This window comes from Archocentrus centrarchus, chromosome 2 (assembly GCF_007364275.1).
Source record: "Archocentrus centrarchus isolate MPI-CPG fArcCen1 chromosome 2, fArcCen1, whole genome shotgun sequence".
Classification (NCBI taxonomy): Eukaryota; Metazoa; Chordata; class Actinopteri; order Cichliformes; family Cichlidae; genus Archocentrus; species Archocentrus centrarchus.
The window spans coordinates 27,750,733-27,774,055 of record NC_044347.1 but is presented as its reverse complement, the minus strand read 5'-3'; the positions used below and the strand labels follow the sequence as shown (position 1 = coordinate 27,774,055).

At 41.8% G+C, this 23,323-nt stretch overlaps 1 protein-coding gene across 2 annotated transcripts in view; it reads right to left on the bottom strand.

Annotated features, from left to right (window-relative positions):
* Positions 1-6,886: 6,886 nt before the first annotated feature.
* LOC115790888 (fidgetin-like) overlaps positions 6,887-23,323 on the bottom strand; it is a 38,115-nt gene continuing 21,678 nt past the window's right edge. For both annotated transcript variants that reach the window (XM_030744901.1, XM_030744895.1), the window contains one exon: positions 6,887-13,269. In XM_030744901.1, coding sequence (XP_030600761.1) covers positions 10,991-13,269 — 2,279 coding nt within the window. In that variant the 3' untranslated portion in view covers positions 6,887-10,990. The remainder of the gene's footprint in view (positions 13,270-23,323) is intronic.

The window sequence follows — 23,323 nt, the reverse complement described above, 5'->3', positions numbered from 1 at the left end:
GGCAAAAACAGAATGAGTGCAGCAGTTAGGGATTCTCCTCGTAGTAAAGAAAAACATCAGATGATGTGCAGACCAGTGTTGGGACAGCATGTGCTGTGATAAAATCTGTTGGAGAGGCGGAAATCACGTCATTTCAACCTGTCCATCACTGTCTGGAAAGCTGAAACCCTCTGATGAATAATGATCAGAAATAAAGGTAGACAGCTAATGAATCTCTCATAATGTCACCCACACACCACCACCACCACCACCACCACCACCAAAAAAAAAACCAATACAAAAAAAACCCCACTGTCTCTTTGTTGAGGTCTCTTGCACAGCCTAATGCACATCACAGTCTCCGATAGTTCACTCAGCGACACCTCCTCAATAGGAATCCTCCAGAGACAACCTCGCTGGCTGTCAGTCGGTCGGTCTGCCACTCACCACTAATGCGCCCGTCCCCGAGTGCCTGTGAACATTCCACAAGCGCCGCCAATCTAACAACATAAAAAAAAAAAGCAAAACAGTGTTTCTGAAGGTATCCTCCTGTGACGCTGTAAAAAGCTTGTTTTAAGTTTTTTATGTGGAGGGAGGTGGGCATGGGGGTGAGGATGACTCACATTTTACTCCCTGTTAGCGGGGGGGGCTGTGCAATCAAACATATCAGATTTTTTGGCTTTTGAATCGCGATGATATCTGAGAAGAGCTGGACTGATAACAGCCAGCTGTTAAACCTAGCAAACATCCATGATCTTGAATAGTGAATCATACTGTAAGACACATAGGCCTAAAGAAAAGACCAAAAGAAAAGTGTGAGTAGCCATTTACAGTTTATTTAGAAAAATAAATTAGGCTAATAACTGTGACTTTTATTTTAAAGCTTATTCCTGTTTCTGATTTAGAATATCTGATAAGTGCCAATTAATAAGCTTCTAACCCAGAATTTGCATGACAATAAATGCAATGCATTATCAATATGCCAGCATCATGCATTATTAAAGATGGACACCATTAACATAATAAGATATTTGCATAATCAAGACCAACATTTGCATGGGAGATGTTATGGTAAACCATACAGAATCTCTGCATCAGCATAAGGTGAAGTTGTTTGAGTTCGCGCTACAACGTCCTTCTTCAGCCAGTTCAGATCTTTGTAAAAATCTCACATTAGTTCCAGTCCCAACAGAGGCACGCGTTACTCTAATTCAGTGCCTCAGACATTCAGGCATTTTTCACTCAACAACCTCACAGTCAATTATTGCATTCCACTACATTTCTCTGATGACAGCAGTTGCTTACATTTCAAATTTAGATTTTGCATACAACACTCATAAAATATGCATTTTTATTGAACATGAAGTACAACGGTTGGCTCCATTCAAACCAACTACAACATTAAATCACAATCCTAATAGTTACTGTATATCATTTAAAAGATCATTTGTAGTTAGTGCCTTAAATCTGAAGCCTCGATGTATCTGAAGGCCACCAGATGTTGTGGTTGCAAAAAGACTTCTGGTCCTATAGAACTGCCCAGCAACTGCAGAAATTAGCTAGTAGTTCAATCTGCTATGAAGCATCTTTTCCTTGGGTGACTTTGTACATATTTCCTGAAATAAATTAACAAACAATAGAAGTCTATGGTGAAACAGCTCTCTGAATTAACCTCAAAAACACTTTCCTGCTGAGTTTATGAGCTCAATTGCTCATTTTTGTCATACTGGATAAAAAAAAAATAAAGTCTATTTCGTAAATCTTGGTCATTCTATGTTTCAAAATGAAGGATTATCTGCGGTATGAAATGAGCATTGGTTTTTACAGTCAGACCCACTTCTCTTCCTCATATCCACTTTTTTGCAACCACAATGGTGACGGTGGAAATGTCATCTTGAGGCTTCAAAATGGGACTTGATAGCGTGATGTCATGCCAGCCATGTGCATCTTTTATACTGTCTATGGTACTGTCATGTTTTGGAAAAAGGTGGAACTAAAGAGCAGACACAGGCAGCAGTTTGCATGTCTAAAGTGTTTATTGTCAAGGAGTAAATGGTTTACTGATCGAGAGTAGTTTGGGGAGTCCAACGGGAGAATATGGTTCACGTGTGATATTCTGATAGTTATTAACAGCCTTACTTGAGTTTGAGTGAATGGAGACTTGGAGGCAGTTTGTGGGCAGCTGGAGGTTATCCAAGAGTTGGTTGATGGAGAGCAGGCAGGCAGGTGAGCTGGTGTCAGAACAGCTAAGTAGAGCTGGAGGTTTCCACAGGTAACAGATAAGTAAGTTTCCATCTAAGCAAGGTTTCTGTGGCGAATAGAGCAGGACACCAGGAGGTAACAGAGATGGCTTAATGTAATGTAATGATAAAATTATCATTATGTTGTCAGACATGCATACAAGCACGTGGGGGCCATGCAATCTACTGAATTCCTGCAATGAAATTTTGGCAAAATGGACCTGCTGCATCATTTTTACCCAGTCCCTATCAGTATAGATATCAAGCATGATTTTTCCTCATTGTTTTTTTTACCAGTATGTTCATACTACATGATACATTGTCATGCACCAAGAAAACTCAGGAATCAGGACCAAAGGTACCAGTGTATCATCTGACAGTGGGTCCAAGGATTTCACCCCAATACCTAATGGTTATCAGTGTACCTTTGCCTAACCTATAGAGGTATGTGTGTCCCTCCATGGATATGCCTCCCCCAACTATCACTGATCCACCACCAAACCGGTCATACTTAACAATGTTACAGACAGCATAACATTTTCCACAGTTTTTCCAGACCTTTTCACATCTGTCACATGTTCAGCATGAACCTGCTGTCATCTGTCAAAAACACAGGGTGCCATTGGTCGACCTGCCAATTCTGGTACTCTCTGGCAAATGTCAATCAGGTTCCATGGTAACAGGCAGTGAGCACGGGGCCCACTAGAGGACGTCGGGCCCTCAGGCCACCCTCATGAAGTCTGTTTCTGATTGTTTAGTCAGAGACATCCACACTCGTGGCCTGCTGCAGGTCATTTTGCGGGGCTCTGATACCGGTCCTGCTGATGGGTTAAGGACCATTAATCGGTGATATCTTTCAGCACCATCGCAAGAAGGTTAGTGTGACAGAAGAGGATGCAATGATCCACTGTGGCGACCTCTAGAAGAAGAAGAAAGTAGCTAGGATAAGAACTCCAGCCTAACATTAGCTACATTACAGTGTAAAAATATTTGCCTCCTTCCTGATTTCTTGATCTTTTGCACATTTATCACAGATAATCAATAAATACAATAAATACAAGATACAATTTTTCAGCAAATCTTCAGCATATCTTATTAAATACAAAATGTTCATTATTAAATTAATGTTCCAGTTACAGTCTAAAAGATGATAAAGCATGTGTTGTAGGACAGTCCTTCTTTATGAAGTTGCTACCATATGAGCATTTGTGTTCCTCCATTTCTCAGTCAGATCCACTCCTCGCTCTTCACAGCTGGTTTCAAATCCCCACGATGGCAAAGGCCAGAAATGCTCAGCTTAAGGTTTTAGGGTGGTACTTCACTATCAGTGGCACTATCTTTCATATGCAGTCCATGATCATGCTGCACCACCGTGTTCCTGCTGTAGCCCAGAATGGGCAAACCACACACTGGATCCAGAGAGAAGTGTTTCTTCATTTCCTCTATAGAGCCCGTGTCAGTCAAAGGGTATTCCATTAGTTGCTTTCTGTAACCTAACCACTAGATGATACTAAGTTTCACACACTGCTCCTTTAAACTTAAAGAATGGAACATTTGTTACACGATGCACAAAAGGCAAGTGTAGAGTTATTGATAAATTTGTTGTAGGTTTTGTTACCATTAGAGGCATCTTTAACTCACAAGTAGTAATGTGAATGATTATTAACATCATTCTTTTGCAGCTTGAAGTATAGGTTGTGATTTACAGTTAAGTACAGATGAATAGCTGAATGCTTGCAGCAGAGATTTCTAATGTTTATTGTTTATTTTTGAGATTTCATAACATTTCCCACCACTTACATATAATAATGTCACTGTATTCTGCTTCAGTGTGTGTTATCCATACTGCCGATCCATACTGCATGGGTAATTGTCGTGTAGAAAACAGGCAGCATGATTAATTCCGATTGTATATTTGAAAATATGGTACTGTATTGTTATTTTTTATCAGATAATTTAAATTAGATAGGTATGAGTTTTCAAGTTATATTCAAAGTGAAGCAATGTGCCCCTGATAAAACAAAGTAAAGGCACTTAGCATGTGTTCTCCTAGTTAAGATTCCCTCTCAGCAGTAATACAATGTTTCTAAGTGTCTGCTGGAAAACAAGTGGAAGGTCAAGAACGTGAACAATAGATGTTGATTCCAATTATGTGTAAAGCATTGAACAAGATGCGCTAATGATGGCGTTGTAGGGAGAAAAAAGGTGTTTATGTGCTACTCTCCCAAAGCCTGTGAAACAGTTTATTAAGCAAAGGCTTTATTTCCATAAAGGCTGATAAGACTTCAAATGATTCTCTGAAAAACAGTCCTGGCATCAGCACAGCAAAGCGGCATGTGTATTTATCTCTCCCGACGTTGGGAGACAATCAAGACAAAGATGATAGCGCATTTTGAAATGCAGCACAGAGACATAATGAGATTGCAGCTACTTCAGGAACAAAACTAGACAAAATGTTTTTTTTTTTTTTCATAAATGACTCCTTGTTTTATTCACACACACCAAAAAAGGGCCATCGTTTTCAATTAATGAAGCAGGGAATTGAGTCCGAGGTCCTGTGGGATATGGATTAACTATGATGGCTTGAGGGCCCAATCTCACACTGAGTCTGTGCTGTGGTCCTGCATGGAAGAATTTTTCATTGAAGCCCCCCCCCACTACCTCCTACTTCCAACCCATCCATCCATTGCTCATCCTAAGGTGAGTTGCTTCAGTGCAGACCACTATTAGTGGTAGGGGGAGATAAAACTGTAAGTGTTGCTCCCAATTAGTGCATCAGTGACCGCTCTGTGCCTCCTCCACAGCGAAGCCTGTGAGGAAGGGAAGGGAGGAGGAGAGAATGAAAGATGGGAGGAAAGGATGACAGGAAAAGAGAGAACTGTGTGAAGACGATGGTTATGGAAAGAAATAAAAGAAGTGAGCTGGTTAAAGAGGTGGCTAGATAAAGAGAAGACAAGGGATGAAACAAAGTGGGGATAGAAGAGAGTGAGTGGTGGTGTAGGAGGAGGAGGAGGAGGAGGGAGACTGAAAAGTGACTAAAAATGGCTTAACCATTCATTTTGAGCGGCGAGACAGGTCCTATTAACATTTAACAGCGTTTGCGCAACTTGGTGTGGAGGTTAGGATGCAAATGAGGAGGAATTAAAACTGGCCAGAGGTTTGTCATTGATGGATTGCAGTCTGGCGGTACTCACCACTTCCTAGTGTCCATCACAGACGATTACTGTATAATTAAACCTTATTTCTGGACTCTCCGACGCATAATTACTTGTGTGGGAATGTAACCATCATCTAAAAGCTCCAGCAAAATGCTTTAGCATTTAGTCTGGCAGGCTGCAGTCATTTCACAAGAGCAGCTAGACAGATAGAGCCATCTGATGATCGGCAAAAGAACAGTCACTTTTAATAAGAGGTGGGAAAAAAAATATTAGGCGACAGTGTGCTGATTATAGGAAAATTAGGCTTTCAAGTGGTAAAGTCCTTTGTGTTATTTGCATAATTTATTCCAGCTTTACCCCCGTTCAACCACCTCAGATTTTTTTCCTTTTTTTTGTGAGCTGTGGGCAATTTCCTCTCATATTTGAATAGATTGCACATTTAAGACTACTTAAGGAAAATGATCACTTAACATATTTTAATTGTTGTGCAAAAGAGTGAGCAGAGGTTTGAGGCACAGCTTATGGAGGGAGGACCTTTATAAAATGAAGAGGACGGTGTTTTGGCAGATAACCTCGCGGCGCACGCACACACACACACACACACACACACACACACACACGCACTGGCTCGTGCAGACCTTATCGCACCAAAGAATGCAAACCTTTAAATTGTGAGTAAAGCTTAAGTTCAGCTGCTGCACGCCAATTTGGATAAAAACTTGCAGGCCAATTTGTCAATAATGTCCCCTGCTGAGCAACCATAACTTCATGAACATGGCTTTAGTTGCAGTAAAGCTTACAACAAAATCATCACATTTCTTCTTGCCAGTTGTCATAAAATCTATCACCTGCAACAGTAACTTTACTGTATATATATGTTTTGTACAAAAAAAAAAAATGCTGGTGTCGTGAATTATTTCTGATCATAGCTATAGCGTGTTTCAAAGTGGAAAAATAAGGAAAACAGCAGACCCCAATGCACTCGAACCTCGTGAGTTTTCAGAGATAATTATGGAGGCTATGCAGCAGCTTCCCACACTTCAGCAGCAGCTATATAATGATACCTTGGAAATATAGCGGGTAAATGCACATCATTTTCATTAAGAGTGCTCACATAATCCAAATTCTTTGTGATGGAGAAACATAATTAATGCTTTAATGTTTTGGTCTTGCCACTCTTAGCACAGCAAGAGAAATGAATTGTTACATTTTAATGAGAGAAGCGACAGCGCTGGCTTCCTGTGCAACACGGATGATTTTATAATTGCACACAAGGGTGACTAACACAAGGCTCATTAAGGCGATTTTTCAGCTGGGCTATTTTTTGGCAGGACAATACATTTATTTTTCCATTCTACTGATAAATAAATTCAGTTATTAGTCATTTCCCCCAATTCACCCCTCAGAGCCTTAATGTTTGCACTGCCAATTAAAAAAAAACAAACAAAATGAACATATACAAGATATAATCTTCCAAGAAAATGTCTTTAATGAATCGTTTGTTGCTGCTTGTATCTCAGATTACATGAAAATACATTTAAGTTGACTGCAAGTATGGCAACATATTCACACATATAAACAAGTGGTGCATTTGTATTGTATGTATAGATATGTACAACAGAAACACATTACACTCTGTTTTAAAGTTGTGCAAGTGTGTTATATATACTAACAATTTATAAAATCCAACACACTAAATCAAAAAATAAAATAAAATCAAAAGAGTGTGCCCATGTATATACACATTCACACGCGCACAACCACAGTACTTCACAGAAGATTAAAGCAAATGTATTGGATTATACATTTCCAGGTCACCTTTAGGTTGACCCCCAACTGTTTCCTCCTCACGAATCACTTTTTTCACGTGTGTGCCTGTCTCGCTTATAGCTCGGATCTGACACATGGTGACACACACGCACACACACTAGGCTATGCTGCAGCCTCCGGTTGCACCACCAGCTAAATGTTTTTAAGTACAGTCATCTGAGGTAGACTGCGCAAAACTTCATGGTGTTATTCTCTCCTCCTTTTTTTTGTAATTTTTTTTTTTTTTTTTAATATATTTTCCACAAATGTCTGACATTTGTAAAAGACAAATCAAATACCACGTGTGTTTTGTAGCCATGAGGTAGAAATGCTTTAAAGAAGAACTTCATTTAAGGAAAGTTTAAAAAAAAAAAAAAAAAAAAAGAAAAAGATCAGCACACCATGTAGAAAAAGACACAAAAGGAGGACCACAAAACACGCAACAAACAAAGCGTAGCATTGACCAGGGTGTTTCAAGTGGTTTGTCGGTTGGCTTGTAGAGAACTGCGAGAGAGAGAGAGAGAGAGAGAGAGAGAGAGGGGAACGCCTGTGCTGCTGTTGTGTGCTGTGAAGTGCATTAGTAGGTTTTTCTGTCCAAAGGGACTCTCTCTCCAGAGGATTTGCTGACAGAAGGAATTCTGGTACAGATTGTTTTGAGGGTAGTTTTCTGATGGACTCCTCTGCTTTCCCCCCTTGTGCTGCTGCTGCTGCCGCCACGCTGCCTGTCTGTCTCTCCTTTCTGTCAGTTTGCTGATGCTCAGCAGAACTCTCCCCCAACCCTCCCTCCACCGCACATCAGGTGCTGAACTGATGGTGCCTGTGAGATAGCGACACCAGGCATGCACTACAAGCAGCTTGTATTCATAATGATAATTTTTTTTGTTTTTTTTTTGTTTTAGAAAAAGCAGGAGGTACAATAACAAGTGTAAGACTGATCAGTGGTTCAGATAAATAAAATATCCTTCAGGTTAAACACTAAATAAACAAGTGCTGCCAATGTCATTGAGATATTTCAACAACAAAAAAAAAAATTACACACAAAAATGCTTTAGTGCACGTGCAATAGACTATCTTAAGTACTCCCATGTCACAACAGTAGTTTAAGGGCAGGTTCTTAAACAGTGACAAGGAAGAGACAAAAATACATTCAAATGTGATACAATGGGCAACAGATATCCTTCAGTGATGAAGGCCTTTAAAACTAGTGCCAAAATTCCCCACTCATGTTACACAGTATGAACTCAAATGCATGAAGATCATGTGCTTCATACCATCTGAGTAACTTGCAATCGAAATCTAGCAAAAGGAAAAACAATATAGATACAGAAAAAAAGGCCTGACATGGTTTAGAATTGCATTTGTCTTTCTGGGGTAGTCATCTTGAATTGAACATCAATTTTCTGATTGCAACCTGATTTGTCCTGTTCCCCAGCCACCTACTATATATGCCTTCTGGCTGGGACATATTATGGCCGTGATGATGATGATGATAATAATAATAATAATAATAATAATAATAATACCAACTGCAATGCAGAATATGCCAAACTGAACTGATCTTTTTAATGACGTGGGACCTCTAGTTAAATTTCTACTTTCTAGTAGAATCTAGTTCAAATAACATGAGTGACATCCCATTCTATAGCTAATCCAGTTCAAATACAGTTAAACATGGTAAGTAAGTTTCCCCAGATGTGGATTAAGCCTAGTCCCAGATTAAAAAGAAAAAAAAAATCAATGAAGTTATCAATAGAAGAAATTTCAGTGTCTACATCTAGGCTTTATCTATGTCTTGGAAACTGAACCAGTGAGTAACAAATGAAAATCCCTAGATCCATATCTATGATACCTGTCAACTTAAAGTCCAACTGAAATCATGGTGACATCTTCTATAGCATCTCTGTCATGTTAGATTTTTTTGCTGTCTAGGGTTCATGCTTTAAATAATGGCTCATTAAATTGCTCCTTATTTATACCTTTATGTGACACTCCAGCCATCCTTGTTGTGTACAGTTGCTATAGTTGGCTTTAAAGACGACGCTAACACGTTAGCATTATAAAGTGGCGCTCCTCTGACAAATATCCAGATGAAGATTTAGGTTTATTACTAAGACAAACAGGAAATATAGATGAATTAGGGTAATGTTAGTCTCCAAAACCACAGCACACTACAATTAGTTAATAAATAGTAAATATGATTTCAGTTGGACTCAACAAGAAAAATAATATACCTTGGCTTTCTTTATGCTGACTGACGCATTTTCCTGAAAACCATCTTGACTAGACCAAATAACATTAAGTCAAACAATAATTTAAGACCCACACATAAAAAAAAGACATGGTAATTTCTCTTTGATATCACTGATATAAAATAATAGCTTGACATTTGGAGAAATGCACTTATTTGTTCTCTTAATGAAAGTTAGCCAAGAGGGTTGATACCACTCTCACAAATCTACAGCAATTAAGCCGTTAGCTTAGCATTGCAAAATCCCTGTAAAAACACTCATTTTTTCATACAGTTTAAACAAAAGTTAACCGAATGAGCTCTAGAAATGCTGCAGTCTGACGGGCCGATATATTTTATGCCAAGCTAATGTAAACAGGTGTTGGTACTAGCTTGATCTCTCAGTAAAAAAAGCAAATAAGTGTATTTATATGAAGAATGACTCCTTCGTTTATTTAAGTTCATCCAAATCAGAGAATACCTCGCTAATAGTATGACAAATATTTTGAACAGGCGTTAGCTGATAAACTGATGTAGCTTCCATGCAGCTTAACTATATAGCCTAGATCATGTATTATAAACAATGTTGATTATGGTTGGTTTAATTAATGTACAACTCCCACAACCCCAACATCTGCCCATCTTCTAAAACCTAAAAAACAACAAAGCTGGGCAACACAGTTTTACATTTTGTAACAGCAATGGGAATAAGCTCGTATGGATTGGTCAAGTAGAAACAGGTAACTAAAGCACCTGCAGTGAGGGGGGAAAATAGGACAAAATGTTTTTACTCTCAACTGTAGATTATGTTCCACCAATCCAGAACACATCTAGTACATTCATTGCCACCTCTTTGCTATTTGTCCTAATCATTTGAGGTACACCTAACACTGCCAAATTCTTCTCTCAGGTCTTAGTGCTTTTCATCAAGATGTCTTGAGGTACTGTACAATTCACAAACGCTTTCCTGAGTGTTGGTTGTTGGTTTGTTACGTTTGTTTGTTTTGCAGACACAAGATCAGAAACATGGGTGTGAGTCAGGGGCCCGGGCTGCTGCAGCCGAGATGGATTACTGCTCTTAGTAAGACCGTAAAGGATGACTGACCACCACCCAATAGTGACTGTCAATCTGGGTCTTTCAGACTCAACGCTGAAGTTTTAAAGCTCTTAATAATTATCAGCTCATGCCATGAATGTAGATTGTGAGGCAAATAAACAAATAAACTCAGAAAGCACCACTTCAGGCACTTGGATAGCCAACTAAATCTCAAGAACAACAACAAAACAATATATACACAGACACTGGGGTGTCCTGTCTGAAGCCAGCTTGTTTGCAATGTGTAAACAATCCTTGGCTTTCTGGAGTGTCAAGCTTTCAAATTAAAACTCTTGCTCATTAACTGCAAAACTGCCAGTTGTCTCATCAATCCATCTCTCTTGGTGCATCTAAACCCTGCTTGTGAGAACTCAGTGGGCTTGTGTTGGCCTTTTGTGTGCCTTTCCATTCAGCACAATGCTTCTGCCCTGAGGGGAGGAATTGTGGAAGCCTCTTTTTCTCAAGGGCGGAATCTATCTTTTCACTGACTGCAACCAAACATTTTGTTCCACTCAGTGTATGTGTCAATCTCTTTCTGCGATATACTGGCTTGGAATTTACAAAAGACACTCTCAATGTCCTGGTAGGTGAGAGGCCTGATCTGTCCCCTGGGCATCATTCCAGTCATGTCCACGCCCTGTGCAGAGACATGTAACAGACCTACAAGAGCCTCCTGGCAGAGTCTGGCCAGATCCAGTCCGGAGAAACCCTCAGTACGCTGGACCAGCAGCGCCAGCTCCTCCTCGCTCAAGCAGTATTTGTGCTGAGATTGGGCCAAGAGCTGGTTCATGATCTGGTGTCGAGCTGTGCTATCCGGCAGGGGCACCAGGACCCTCCGGGCAAAGTACCTGCGCAGTCCTTCATCCATATCCTGGGGTCTGCTTGTGGAACAAACCACCAACACTTGGTTGCCTCCATCCTCACCTGAGCCCATAAGAAGTGAGTCTAACTGGGCAAGAAGTTCACCCTTAAGCCGGTTGATAGGGCTCTCTTCACTGAGGTGGGCTGACAAGAGCATGTCCACTTCACTAATGAACAGTACTGAGGGCTGTCGGCACCGTGCCACTAGGAATGATGCTCGGATGATTTTTTCGCCATCTGCTAGCCACTTTGTGGCCAATGTTGAACCGCTGAGCTGTAGGAATGGTGCACCCAGCTGACTGGCCAGGCAACGGCCCAGCAACGTCCTGCCACTGCCCCTGGGGCCGAACAGCAACACACAACGTGGGGTTGGTCCTAAACTGCTGAACATGTCTGGACGCAGAATGGGCCACAGGACCTCCTCCTTCAGGGTAGCCTTAGCGAGTTCTAGACCTGCAATGTCACTCCAATCCACTGGAGGGCCCTGCTGAACTATTTCAGAGGTAACCATGTCCAGGAGGTGAGGATCACTGGTTTTTAGTTGTTCTTCAGCAGGCCGGGAGGAGGAAGTGGATGAGGAGGAGGTAGGCCCAGGTGCTGAATGAGAAAGGTGGAGACGGTGATCATCAGGACCTTGCTCACTGAGGGAGGGGGAGGTAAAGCTGGCAATAGAGTCTGCTGAGCGGGAACCCCCCAGGGTGGAGGAGACGTAGGTTGGTGGAGTCAGTGGCCCACCAGTTGCCTGGCTGCTGTACTTCCTCTGCTGTTCTGACGGCATTGTGGATTGTTTCTGAGGATTAAATGGTAATGACGACTTTTCAGCACTTCTGTCAAATCCTCCACCGTTGGCACTGCTGGAACCTCCATTTGTACTGCTGCTATCTGCTACCCTGTACATGGGGCTCTCAGCTGAGCTCCTCGCCTGGCTATAGCCAAAGTTGCCATAAGCGGAGTCCATCTCTCCTTGACCTGTCATGTAGAAGGCTTTCCTCTTTAGTGAGTTGGAGGAGCTACTGTTGAGAGGGGTGGGGGCAATTGGGGTCAGGTTGTGGCTCTGGTATGGGTATCCAGGTAAAGCAGAAGAAGGAGGAAGGGGTGTAGGTGCAGCAATGCCTGAGGGGAGGTACGAAGAGGGAGGGGGGGCTCCTCCAGGGCTGTATCCTGGCCCAACTGAGTTTTGAGCTGGGTAGCCAGCTGGGGGGTAATTATAACTAGACAAGTTGGGGGAGCCTCCATTGTAAGCTGGGACTATGGTGGGGTGGGAGGGCGGAGGAGGGGGTGGTTGCAGTAGTCCAGAACTGTGCAGTGGGGATGGAAGTGCTGGGGCGGGGGTAGACTGCGAGCTGTAACTACTGTGCAGGTAGGAGCTGCTGTATGCAGGGCCATATTCCTGAGAGGCCATGGAGGAAGAGTGCAGGGCAGTCGCCGTGTGGCTCCCACAGCTACTGCTGGAGTAGCTGGGCTCACTCAGGGTGCTGGAGGCCAGGCCTGGGGAGCTGCACATACCAGACACCACCTCTGAAGCCGCTGCCACCCCTCCCTTCCTGACGGAAACCCCCTCTGGGATGCAACTCATGGGGTAGACACCATCCTGCCAGGGCTCAGATTCACCTTTCCGTCCGTTCATCACTCCTGGGACACCAGGCGTCTCGGAGTATGAACCTGGCATGTCCAGAATACCGGAGTACTTCTCAGCGTACTTCTTGAGCAGATTAGAGGCGGTGAGGGCTGAGATGTCATCATTGGCCCAGGCATATTGGTAGGTTGCGGAGCGCTGTAGGTGGCCAGGTACTGACCTGTAGGCCTCAGCCTTATGGGCTGGTGAGCGCGTGGTGGAGGAAATGTCGAAATGCTGTTCGGCCCACTGGCTGTGCTCGGGGGTCCACTGCATCTTTACGCCTGAGAGAAACAGACAGAGGTGCATTAACACACTGACATGCTAAAATTATTTTAACAATAATAATTTTAACAATTAAAATGACAACACCTTCAAACTGCCTGGTGATCAATTAAAAAGGTGACATTTATCTACAGGCTTGTTTCATGTGTTGTGAGGGGCTTGCATGCAACTTAGTCATAGTTTGTTAATTCCTACAGCTCATAAGGATCGCGGTACAGAGAGACGGTGGGATGGCTGGCTACGGCAGCCTAATGCACCCTGGCCAGACCAATAAGACAGAGGCATTGAGGGTCACTCTATAATCCCCGGCTCATCTGAGAAGGCTGGAGATGGGTTTGAAAATGCGCCTCGCTGAGTGCCACAAAGCAACACACACAAACACACACCCCTCTGCTTGTGGGATTTTCATTCAACACACACTTAAAGACAAACCTGTGCTCAGACACACAGGCGTTTAAAAAAAAAAAAAAAAAAAAACCCACATCTATGCCTGCACTCAGGCGTGCTGACGTGCACGCACGCACGCACGCATGCACACACACACACACACACACATACACACGCATGCACACACACACACCCACCCACCCACTGACCCAGACAGACAAACACAGGCACACACGCAGGAGCTGTAGCGAGCTATGAATTACAACACATTGTGTCTCAAGCTTAGTTCCTTTCTGCACAGCTCCACCTTGACCTCCTCTCTCTCTCTACCATCCTCTTTACCATTCTGTCTGCCTCTCTTCTTCATGCCTCCCTGCTGCCTTGTTTTCACTCTCAGCCTTTCTCCTCTTCGCTTTTGTTTGTTATCCATTTTCCACCTCCCCTCCTGCTAGATCTGTCTTTATTTCTCTTCACCTCCTTTTATTCTGACTCCATCTATTTCGATATATATCTCCACTTTTCACTCGCTTTCTTCGAAGCCACCCCTCCTCTTATTTAGTCCCTCTGTGCTCACTTCGCCTCCCTCCCCATCCCTCTTTCCTTTGCTCCTTCTCATCTCAGACACACTCACCTGGCTCTCCCCTTTATTGCCTCAGGAGGCTGGAGAGCCACTGTTTCCTTTAATCCCAGCCAATGCCATCTGCAAACACTGACAGTCACACAGCGACTCCATCGTTGTCTCACTATCAAAGCCGTGGCACTATCAAAGGCTGGACTGGGAGTAATCACAGCAGCCGCACAGCAGATTGAACCCCGTTTGATTTGACTTAGTGCACAGAAATAAAGGATAATATCGGTGTCATTTAAGCTACTTCCTCCGACTTATTGACTGGCAGTGGTTGCATGTAGAGACCCACAGCTGGGGGTCTAGTAAGCAATCCCTGTTTCAAAATTGGTTTATGTGTGTGTTTTTTGTGCTTGTGTGACTAAAGCAGGCATGCACAATAAAATTCATTCATGGAGGAGCATGAAGGAGCATCTTCCCTTCCTCCCATCCATTTACGCTACTGCAAACACATAAACAGGAAAAAAAAAAGAGAGAGAAAGCAAGCAGACACAAACACATACACATTCACACTCTCTTGCTCTCTTTTCTGAGGGCCTGTGTTTATTTGGTAACAACACAGGCAGGGGTGGGGAGGTGGGGGTATCCCCAGACTCCTATTTCCTCTCTGATTCTTCTCTCTAGCCATCTCTCAGCAGACGCCAGTGGCTAATTAGCAGAATGGTGATCTGCTAATTGTGTTAATTTACAACATTTTAGCCGAGGGGAGTCTTGCCGGGGCTGGCATGCCCATCACCCTCCCAGTGTACCAAGCAGGGAACACCTCAGATAAAGCTGGCTAAAGTTTTGTATTAGCTGAGAGGCTCCTTTAATATTGAGCAAATATTAAGTGTAAGCAGCAATATAAAAAAGGGCAGTATTTCAAAGAGAAAATTGCAATTCCACAAACAGGAGAAAACTTTAAAAAAAGGATCTAGATGAAATTTAGATTTTAAACCAGACATTTAAAGCGTTAAAAATGTCTCTTTAAGGATTAATAAATATTTTAAAAAATGACTGCAAACTGCCAAACACTGTGAAAAGCGCATGCGTCATGAATAGATAGTTATTTGCAAAGAAAAAATGCTACAGTCGTATTCCTCTGTGATGATTCCAATGATTTCATACAGCGATGTAACTGAAATGTTTAATCTCAGCAACTCATGGAGAGCTCAAAGGAAAAATCTAATCTGTTTGTAAGAGTCCATAAGAAGGTGCAGTTTTATTATTTTTCTTATTTTGTTAGTAAGCCAGTGTCAGTGAGTATTGATCATTCCTTAACAGAACAAGATCGCTGAAAATATTAAAAAATTTAAGGCTGCTCTCAAGATTGTATTCTCCTGTTTCATGTCTGATCTGTGGCCAGCAGGAAAATACTGCACGTGAAGTCTGTATAGATTTACCAATAGTGTTTAAGCATTACCAAATAATATAATGCTAAAAAAAAATAAAATAAAAATAAGGATCAAAAGGATGTGACATCATTTGATGGAAATGAAAGAGGGCTGAATTCAAACACACCCAGAAAAAGTGAAAAAATTACATGGCAGACTGGTCTAATTTACTGAAATTTCATTGCAGCAACTCAAAATGGTACTCAGTAGTTTGTATGGCCCCACGTGCTTCTATGCATGCTTGGCAATGTCGGGGGAATGCTCCTAATGAGACAATGGATAGTGTCCTGGGGGATCTCCTCCTAGACCTGGACCAGAGCATCACTGAGCTCCTGGAGAGTCTGAGGTGCAACCTGGAGGCATCGGATGGACCGAAACATATGCCGCGTTTCCATTAGTATCTACTCAACGCGGATCGACTCGACTCGCCACAGTCTTATTTTCTTTCCATTGCAATTGAGTACCACCTCAGTGTGGGTGGAATCAAAATAGCAATGTGGGCAGTAATCGCTTCAAGTAATTTGTATGCAATGCAAAACACAACACAACAATGGATGAGATACGTGCAAGCTAACATGGCTAAGGCCAGTTTAATATCATCATGCATAAGTCCCCCGTACAACATTTTAATGGATGAAGGTTATCATTAAATATTAAAATATGTATGTGTGCACATTTCAGATGGATCTCTTGTTGCAAAACTACTGCTGCAAACTGTCGGTCTGGGCATTCAACTGAGCCTCCTTGTGCTTTGCTTGCCTCCATTTTCTTGCTGTTGGGTTTTTAAAATGGCGCGGTTGATTCTGGTGAAAGAATCGCTCTCATGACTCAACTAGTGATGACACTCCCTGGCCAATCAGTGGCATGCTGTTCTTCTGCGTCACATTTTCGGATGGCCTTGGATTGCTTGGAAACCTGGCTGAGTGGGTGCTAAAAAAGTACCTGGTACCTGGCAATAATGGAAATGCCTACAAATTGTGCAGAGTCGAGTCGTGCCGCGCTGAGTAGGTACTAATAGAAACACAGCAATAATGTCCCAGAGGTGTTCTATTGGATTTAGGTCAGGCAAGTATGGGTCCAGTCAATAGTATCAATTTCTTCATCCTCCAGGAACTGCCTACATACTCTCACCACATGAGGCCGGGCTTTGTCATGCACCAGGAGGAACCCATGACCCACCACACAAGCACAGGCTCTGACAATGGGTTCAAGAATTCCTAATGGTAGTCAGGGTGCTGTTGCCTAGCCTGTAGTGGTCTGTGCGTACCACCATGAATATGCCTGCTCAGACCATCACTGACTCACCACCACACCGGTAACATGGTTACAGGTAGCGTAACGTTCACGGTTTCTCCAGACCCTTTCACGTGTCACACTCTCAAGGTGAACCTGCTGTCAACTGTGAAAAGCACAGGGCACCAGTGGTGGACCTGCCAACTCTGGTACTCTATGGCAAATGTCAATAAGGTTGCAGGGAGTGAGCACAGGGCTCACTAGAGGATATCAGGCCCTCAGGCCACCCTCATAAAGTCTGTTTGTGATTCTTTTAGTCAGAGACGTTCACACAAGTGGCCTGCTGCAGGTCATATTGTAGGGCTCTGGCGATGCTCATCAAGTTCCACCTTGGACAAAGGAGCACATAACGGTCCTGCTGTGGCCCAACTACAGCCCTGTCCAGCTCTCCTAGAGTAATTGCCTGTCTCCTGGAAACTCCTCCATGCTCTTGAGACTGTGCTGGGAGACACAGCAAACCCTCTGGCAATGGCACGTATTGATGTGCCATCCTAGAAGAGTTGGACTACCTGTGCAACCTCTGTAGGGTTCAAGTATCACCTCACCAGTAGTGACACTGACCCTAGCCAAATGCAAAACTAATGAAAAATACAGAAATGATGTCAGTGGCCTCCACCTGTAAAACCATTCCTGTTTGGGGAGTTGTTTTATTGTTGCCCCTCTAGTGCACCTGTTGTTAATTTTATTAAGACCAAAGCAGCTGAAACTGATTAACAACCCCCTTTGCTACTTAACTGACCAAATCAATATCCCAGAAGTTTAACTGACTTGATGCTAAACTCTGATTAAAAAGTGTTCCTCTAATTATTTTGAGCAGTGTATATGGCTGAAAAGGAAGAGGACAACTGATTCAACCCTGTCTTTAACTATCTGTAAATACATGTATATTATAGACCTTGTCTTACTAACCCACTGTCCACTCCCCATCTGATTCAGGAGCTATAATCACTGCATGTCCTTTCATTGCGACGCTCCTCTCTGCAGTGACACAGACTCACAGTAAAACAGCATCACTGACACAGGGTGAATCTACAGTGTGATTCTGCTGCAGAAATATCCACTTTCACATCTTTTAAATGGGCATTCAGCAGTATTTCAGTTGAAAATTATGGACCTCCAGTGGTCGTAACTAACATAATAATAATTTTGTATACTGCAGAGCCTACAGAATTAGGGGAAAAGATTGCCAACAGATGTCATAATTATACATTTTATGATATGAGACGTTTTCTTTTTGAGGAAATAGACATCGCAGCACAAATTCTGTAATGGATCAAGGACAACATTCGGGTCATAATAAAGATATTTACCATATGTTTATGATAAAATAATATGGTCAAAACTAAGCACAATCTAACTTTTAATATCTCTTTTACTATATAACATACGTTGTGATAGCAATGTGTATTTTCTAGCCTGTAGTAACTGTAATACTTTGAATTGCTGTTTTTTTTTATTGCTTTACTATTATTGCCTGGCTCCATATTTTCTAAACTTACAATAAGCCAAAGCATGATAGCTATGCTGAGGGAAAGTTAGCAAAGGAGGTGGCCATGTTAACCTTAGCTAAAGCATTAACAAAATAAAACAAAAAAAATAATTTAAATTAAATATGAACTTCAAATATTCAAAACATTTTATTTTCTTAAATTAACTTATTCAAAAGGATCTTAATGTTCACTCAATACAGCAAAACATTCAAGTGGCAAGTAAAAGAGCTAGTTGCAACTATCATTTATGAACACCACCATATGAATAAAATAAATAAATTACAAAGTCACCTTTTTAAAAATTATTTCGGTTAAGGAGCACAACTGATGTCGTGTACGTGGTGATAAAGCAGCGTAACCAATTACAAACTACTAGTAAAAACTAGCCTAGCTTACCAAGGTACTAAACATTTGATGTTGATACTTCTAAATCACATATTTATATTTAAACACAATTTAAATATAAATATTAGCAGTAGATGAAGAGAGAGAGACGCTAAAGTACAACACAGAAAAAAATGTTGCTAGTCAGCTCAATGAAAGGACAGAGCAACTAAGTGCTAACCTTTCTCTTGCTCTTATTGGTTGAATACATTTTGGTATATTTTTGGCCTACTTTTTTTTATTTAACTGGAGGTAGTAGCTAAAATAGCTAAAATATGGGGGTAAAAAAAACCAAGTATTCCCACTAACTAGCTTAGCTTAGCTAGCTTATTACACAAAAGAAACGAGTCATAACATAAGGACACGTTCAAACGTTTCTTTGCAAAGAAAACAGAAAATAATAGTGAAAGAATTCAAAAGAAGAGGCGAGGATAGAGAGGGATTATAAGGAAAAAAAAAGATGAAAATGATGAGAGGAATAGAAAGGAGGCATAAACACAAAAACAGAAGTCTTCTAAATCTCTGTCTTCACGCCGCTAAACTCTTATGTGCTCTGTTTAAAGAAACACGATCGCTCTAATACTGTCATTAATAAAGATAACATATATAAGAGAGTATGTCAGGCTCCATCAGGGCTTTCATCTCTTCTATAATGAGGTTAATGCAGAGACGCAGTGATTACCCCAGCAATGCAAATGAAGGCCAAACGATAACTTGCACTATTTAAATAAGGTAATAGTGATTGCTCCACGTTATTCAAATGAGGACGGACGCTTTGAACTGAGCACTTTGAACTTGCTGCTCCTTCTCCAAAACATATGGAAGAGATGGAGGAGGACTGACTTTGGTATCATTCAGGGCTGTAATGCAATGTGATGTAAACCAGGGGCAATGAGCAAAGCAAAGTCGCCTAATGTGCTGGTGCAGGTGGGGTGGGGCCTTATTACACCCCTTTACTCGCCCTGAATGACCTTGAAAGACATTGAAAAAAAGTCATTGAATTCATTGTCAAAGGATGATTCAATAACCTTTTTTCCCCCTCTGTTATAAAAAGCATGGCACATTCATTTTCACAAACTGCCAAGGCCCTTTTCTTTAAAATATAAAAAGAATTCTGCTACTTGTGGAGCCCAATTTGAGCTTTTTGCCATGAGTGTGTTTGGCTGCAGTGGCCTTCATCAAGGTTACAAGATTACATGCATGTAGTCTGCAGCTTAAATATTTAACAAGAAGCGTTTCCATTCATTTGTTTTTGGTCTCATTATAGCGCTTTGATGGAGCTGCAAGGCTGCAGCTTATTTGTCCAGCATGTAAGGCATGTTGTAAGACCTGGGAGAAATATTTATTATTTATATATATATAGTCATTTATTTTTCAAAACAAGAGTCGTATGTGTTGCGGAGAAAACGGTAGGGAGAGAGACCACAGACTCAGCTGAAACATCCAGCAGAAATCTTCTCCACCTTCGGAAGCGTCAAGTCTGCCAGTTTTTTTTCACCCTTCTCCTCCAGCCTCCACATAGAGGAGCCTAATAATTCTCATTACACTCGGCATCCATCTGCATCAACAGAACTGCCTATTACTGTGTGTGTGTGTGTGTGTGTGTGTGTGTGCAGTAAACAGCTCTTTAGAGAGAGCTAATGAGCTCTTTTAAGTCTGTCTGCTATGTGATTCTGCAAGTGGGGTGTCAGAGCAAACTGCCCATTTTGGTAACGCCATAATTAAGCCGTACGTGTATGTGTGTGTATGTGGAAAAGACACGCTGGGACACATGTTGCCACCATGTGCGCATGCACACACACACACACACACACACGCCAAGGCAAGACGTACAAATGTGCACCCTTCTTTGTCTTTCTAACATAAACACTCACCAGAGACCTTCAAAAACAAACTATTGAGTCGTAATTCTTTTTTAGAAATGTGTTTGGGGCGAGCGTCGGAAGAGAAAGGAGAGGACAAGGAGGAGGAGGTGGAGGAATAGAAAGAGCTGCATGACAAGCGATAACTTCATCAAGAGAGACCTGTTTTCATGCACCACAGGGGAAATCTAACCAGCCAGTTATTCAAATCCTTATCAAATACACCAGAGGGCATCTTTTAACCTCTAAATCACTGCATGAAAAAAAACGCATTACATGGCATACAGTATGTAGCTATTGTTTAATGACATGTGTGCATTTTCTTATGCTCACAGGCCTTGCGTGTGTTTGACAATCTCCAGACTGCCTTGTTAATGAGTCCGGCACACTGTGACTAAGCCACAGGCTACGCTGTATTGGCACACAACCTACAGTAGAGAGTCAAATAATGTGATTAGGTCCTCCAAAAGGCAATTAATTATAAAATTAGTCATGAGCTGGTGTCTCTCTTGCCCTTGTCCCCTCTTTCTCCCACATACATGCACACACACTAAATCAAAACTGAAATCATTTGATTCTTCGGAGCAGAAACCGCAATCCAGAAAGTGACAGAAATGTCATTATTAACAACCTTATTTGAACCGAGTCAAAACTACAAACAGACGTGTTGCTAGCAGAAATTTAATTTCATTTCCATCCTCTATGACAGACAACAAAACTGTCCTCTATGCCAAACTTTTTCCTCTGAAAACAGCCCCAATTCACATCTTTGAAGCCTTCGATTCAAGCTCAGCCGCAGCTTACCATTACAACGACTAGTCTGTCGCAAAGCAACGACAGTAACAACAACAACAACAGATAAGGAAGTAAACAGAGCGAGTTCAAAGTCTAGACAGCAAGCAGTGACCGGGAGAGATGAGCTGTCACTAACTCAAAGACGGCGGGTGGGTGGGTGGGGTGGGGTGGGGGGGGGGGGTTCTGTAAAGATGACAGCTCGGAGCTGCGATATAAAGATATTTGACAAATGACAGCAACTTTAAAAAAACTCTAATACCCATTGTAATCAGTGATCTTTGACCTCAGGATGAGTTTGCGCAGCTTTGACCATCAAACTCTGAAATGTTTGTGGAGCAAAAAAAAAAAAAAGAAAAGAAAAAAAAAATCAGCTTTTGTTTCGTTGCTGTATGGAAACGTTGAAGCTTTAAAAATATTAGGGGATGTTTAATGATGCTTCCGCATTTAGCTTACAGAAGAAATCAGACCTAACCACTATAAATCTCTAACTAAATTCCAGAGGCGTATCCTCGTCACCCCTGCCTGCCCTTATCAGATCTTCCTTAGAGCTGTATAAATTGACACTGTCTAAATTTCCTTTTACTAGACAGACTATTGAATGGGTGGGTTAAATGGGTAGGGCGCAGTTAAACAAATGCTCTGGATCAAGGAAATTGTGCGTGGCTTCTTTTGTCATTCAGAGAGGAAATTGAGAGATATTCGGCAGGGGCTCGGAGCCGCTAACACACGACATTCATCTATAATGCACTTGGCCTGTCCGTCAGATACTCCATTTCCTGTGACTAGCGCAGCGTGCCTAATCACCCGGCTCCATGCAGGGTTCCTTCCTCAAAGACAGCCCGGCACAGACGCGCACACACACAATCGCACACGAACGCCGAGACGCGCATACACAGTCGTGAAGTAAAAAAAATGAAGACAGACACAAGCACGGCGCACATAGAAACATCAAGCCCACTTAGGCAAACAGATTATTCTTATCTGGTGAACAAAACATCTGTACAGACTCTCACCACCACTGTGCTCTAACAGTGTCATGACCTCAACAGCATCTCCACGGCTCCTCTTTCATCACTCAGAAAAGCAAGTCTTTCACGAGGAAGCCGAAACCCAGACACATCATCAACAGGTAGAAAGACGCGACTTACAGCGAATCACGCGTTGATGTTGCTGCTGTTTAAACATGCTACAGCTGCTGATTCTTCCCCCTCTAAATCCAGATGAATCAGAAGCACCAGATGTGATTTATGTCCATGAATTTGGTGGGAAGGCAGGCTAAATCAGCTAAAAGTCATTCTTTATCAGTGGCTCATTACTGATCTACAAACTATTAATTACTACACTAAACATGCTAATAGAAATTAGCTTTCTAAGTTATTTCCTTTCACTTTTTTTTTTAAAGTCAATAAAGACAACGTGATAAATTTCATTAATGTGTTAAAAACACTAAACACTGAGGGAGAATGGATTAAGCTTTAATCACATGCTTCTAATATCTTTATTGTGTTAACCGCTGCAATTATTAATTCATTTGTTAATTTGTAACAATTACATTAAAAAAATAAACATTTACAGACTTAGGAAAGCCAGTACTGACAAATAAAGCCGTGGTGAGGCACACACTGAGGATCTGTAAGTGGTTACTAATGTCTCTTACATTCATAAATCATTTACCATTAGCCCGTATTACTAATGTATTAACCTTAATAAACAATTTGACATAATAAGAGGCAACAAGCATTTCAGAGGTACTTACTAAAGTCTGTCACATAACAAAACAGATTTTTGGCTTATTTCCATTACTCACATATTAACTAATGTGGAAAACAAAGAGCTAACGGCAG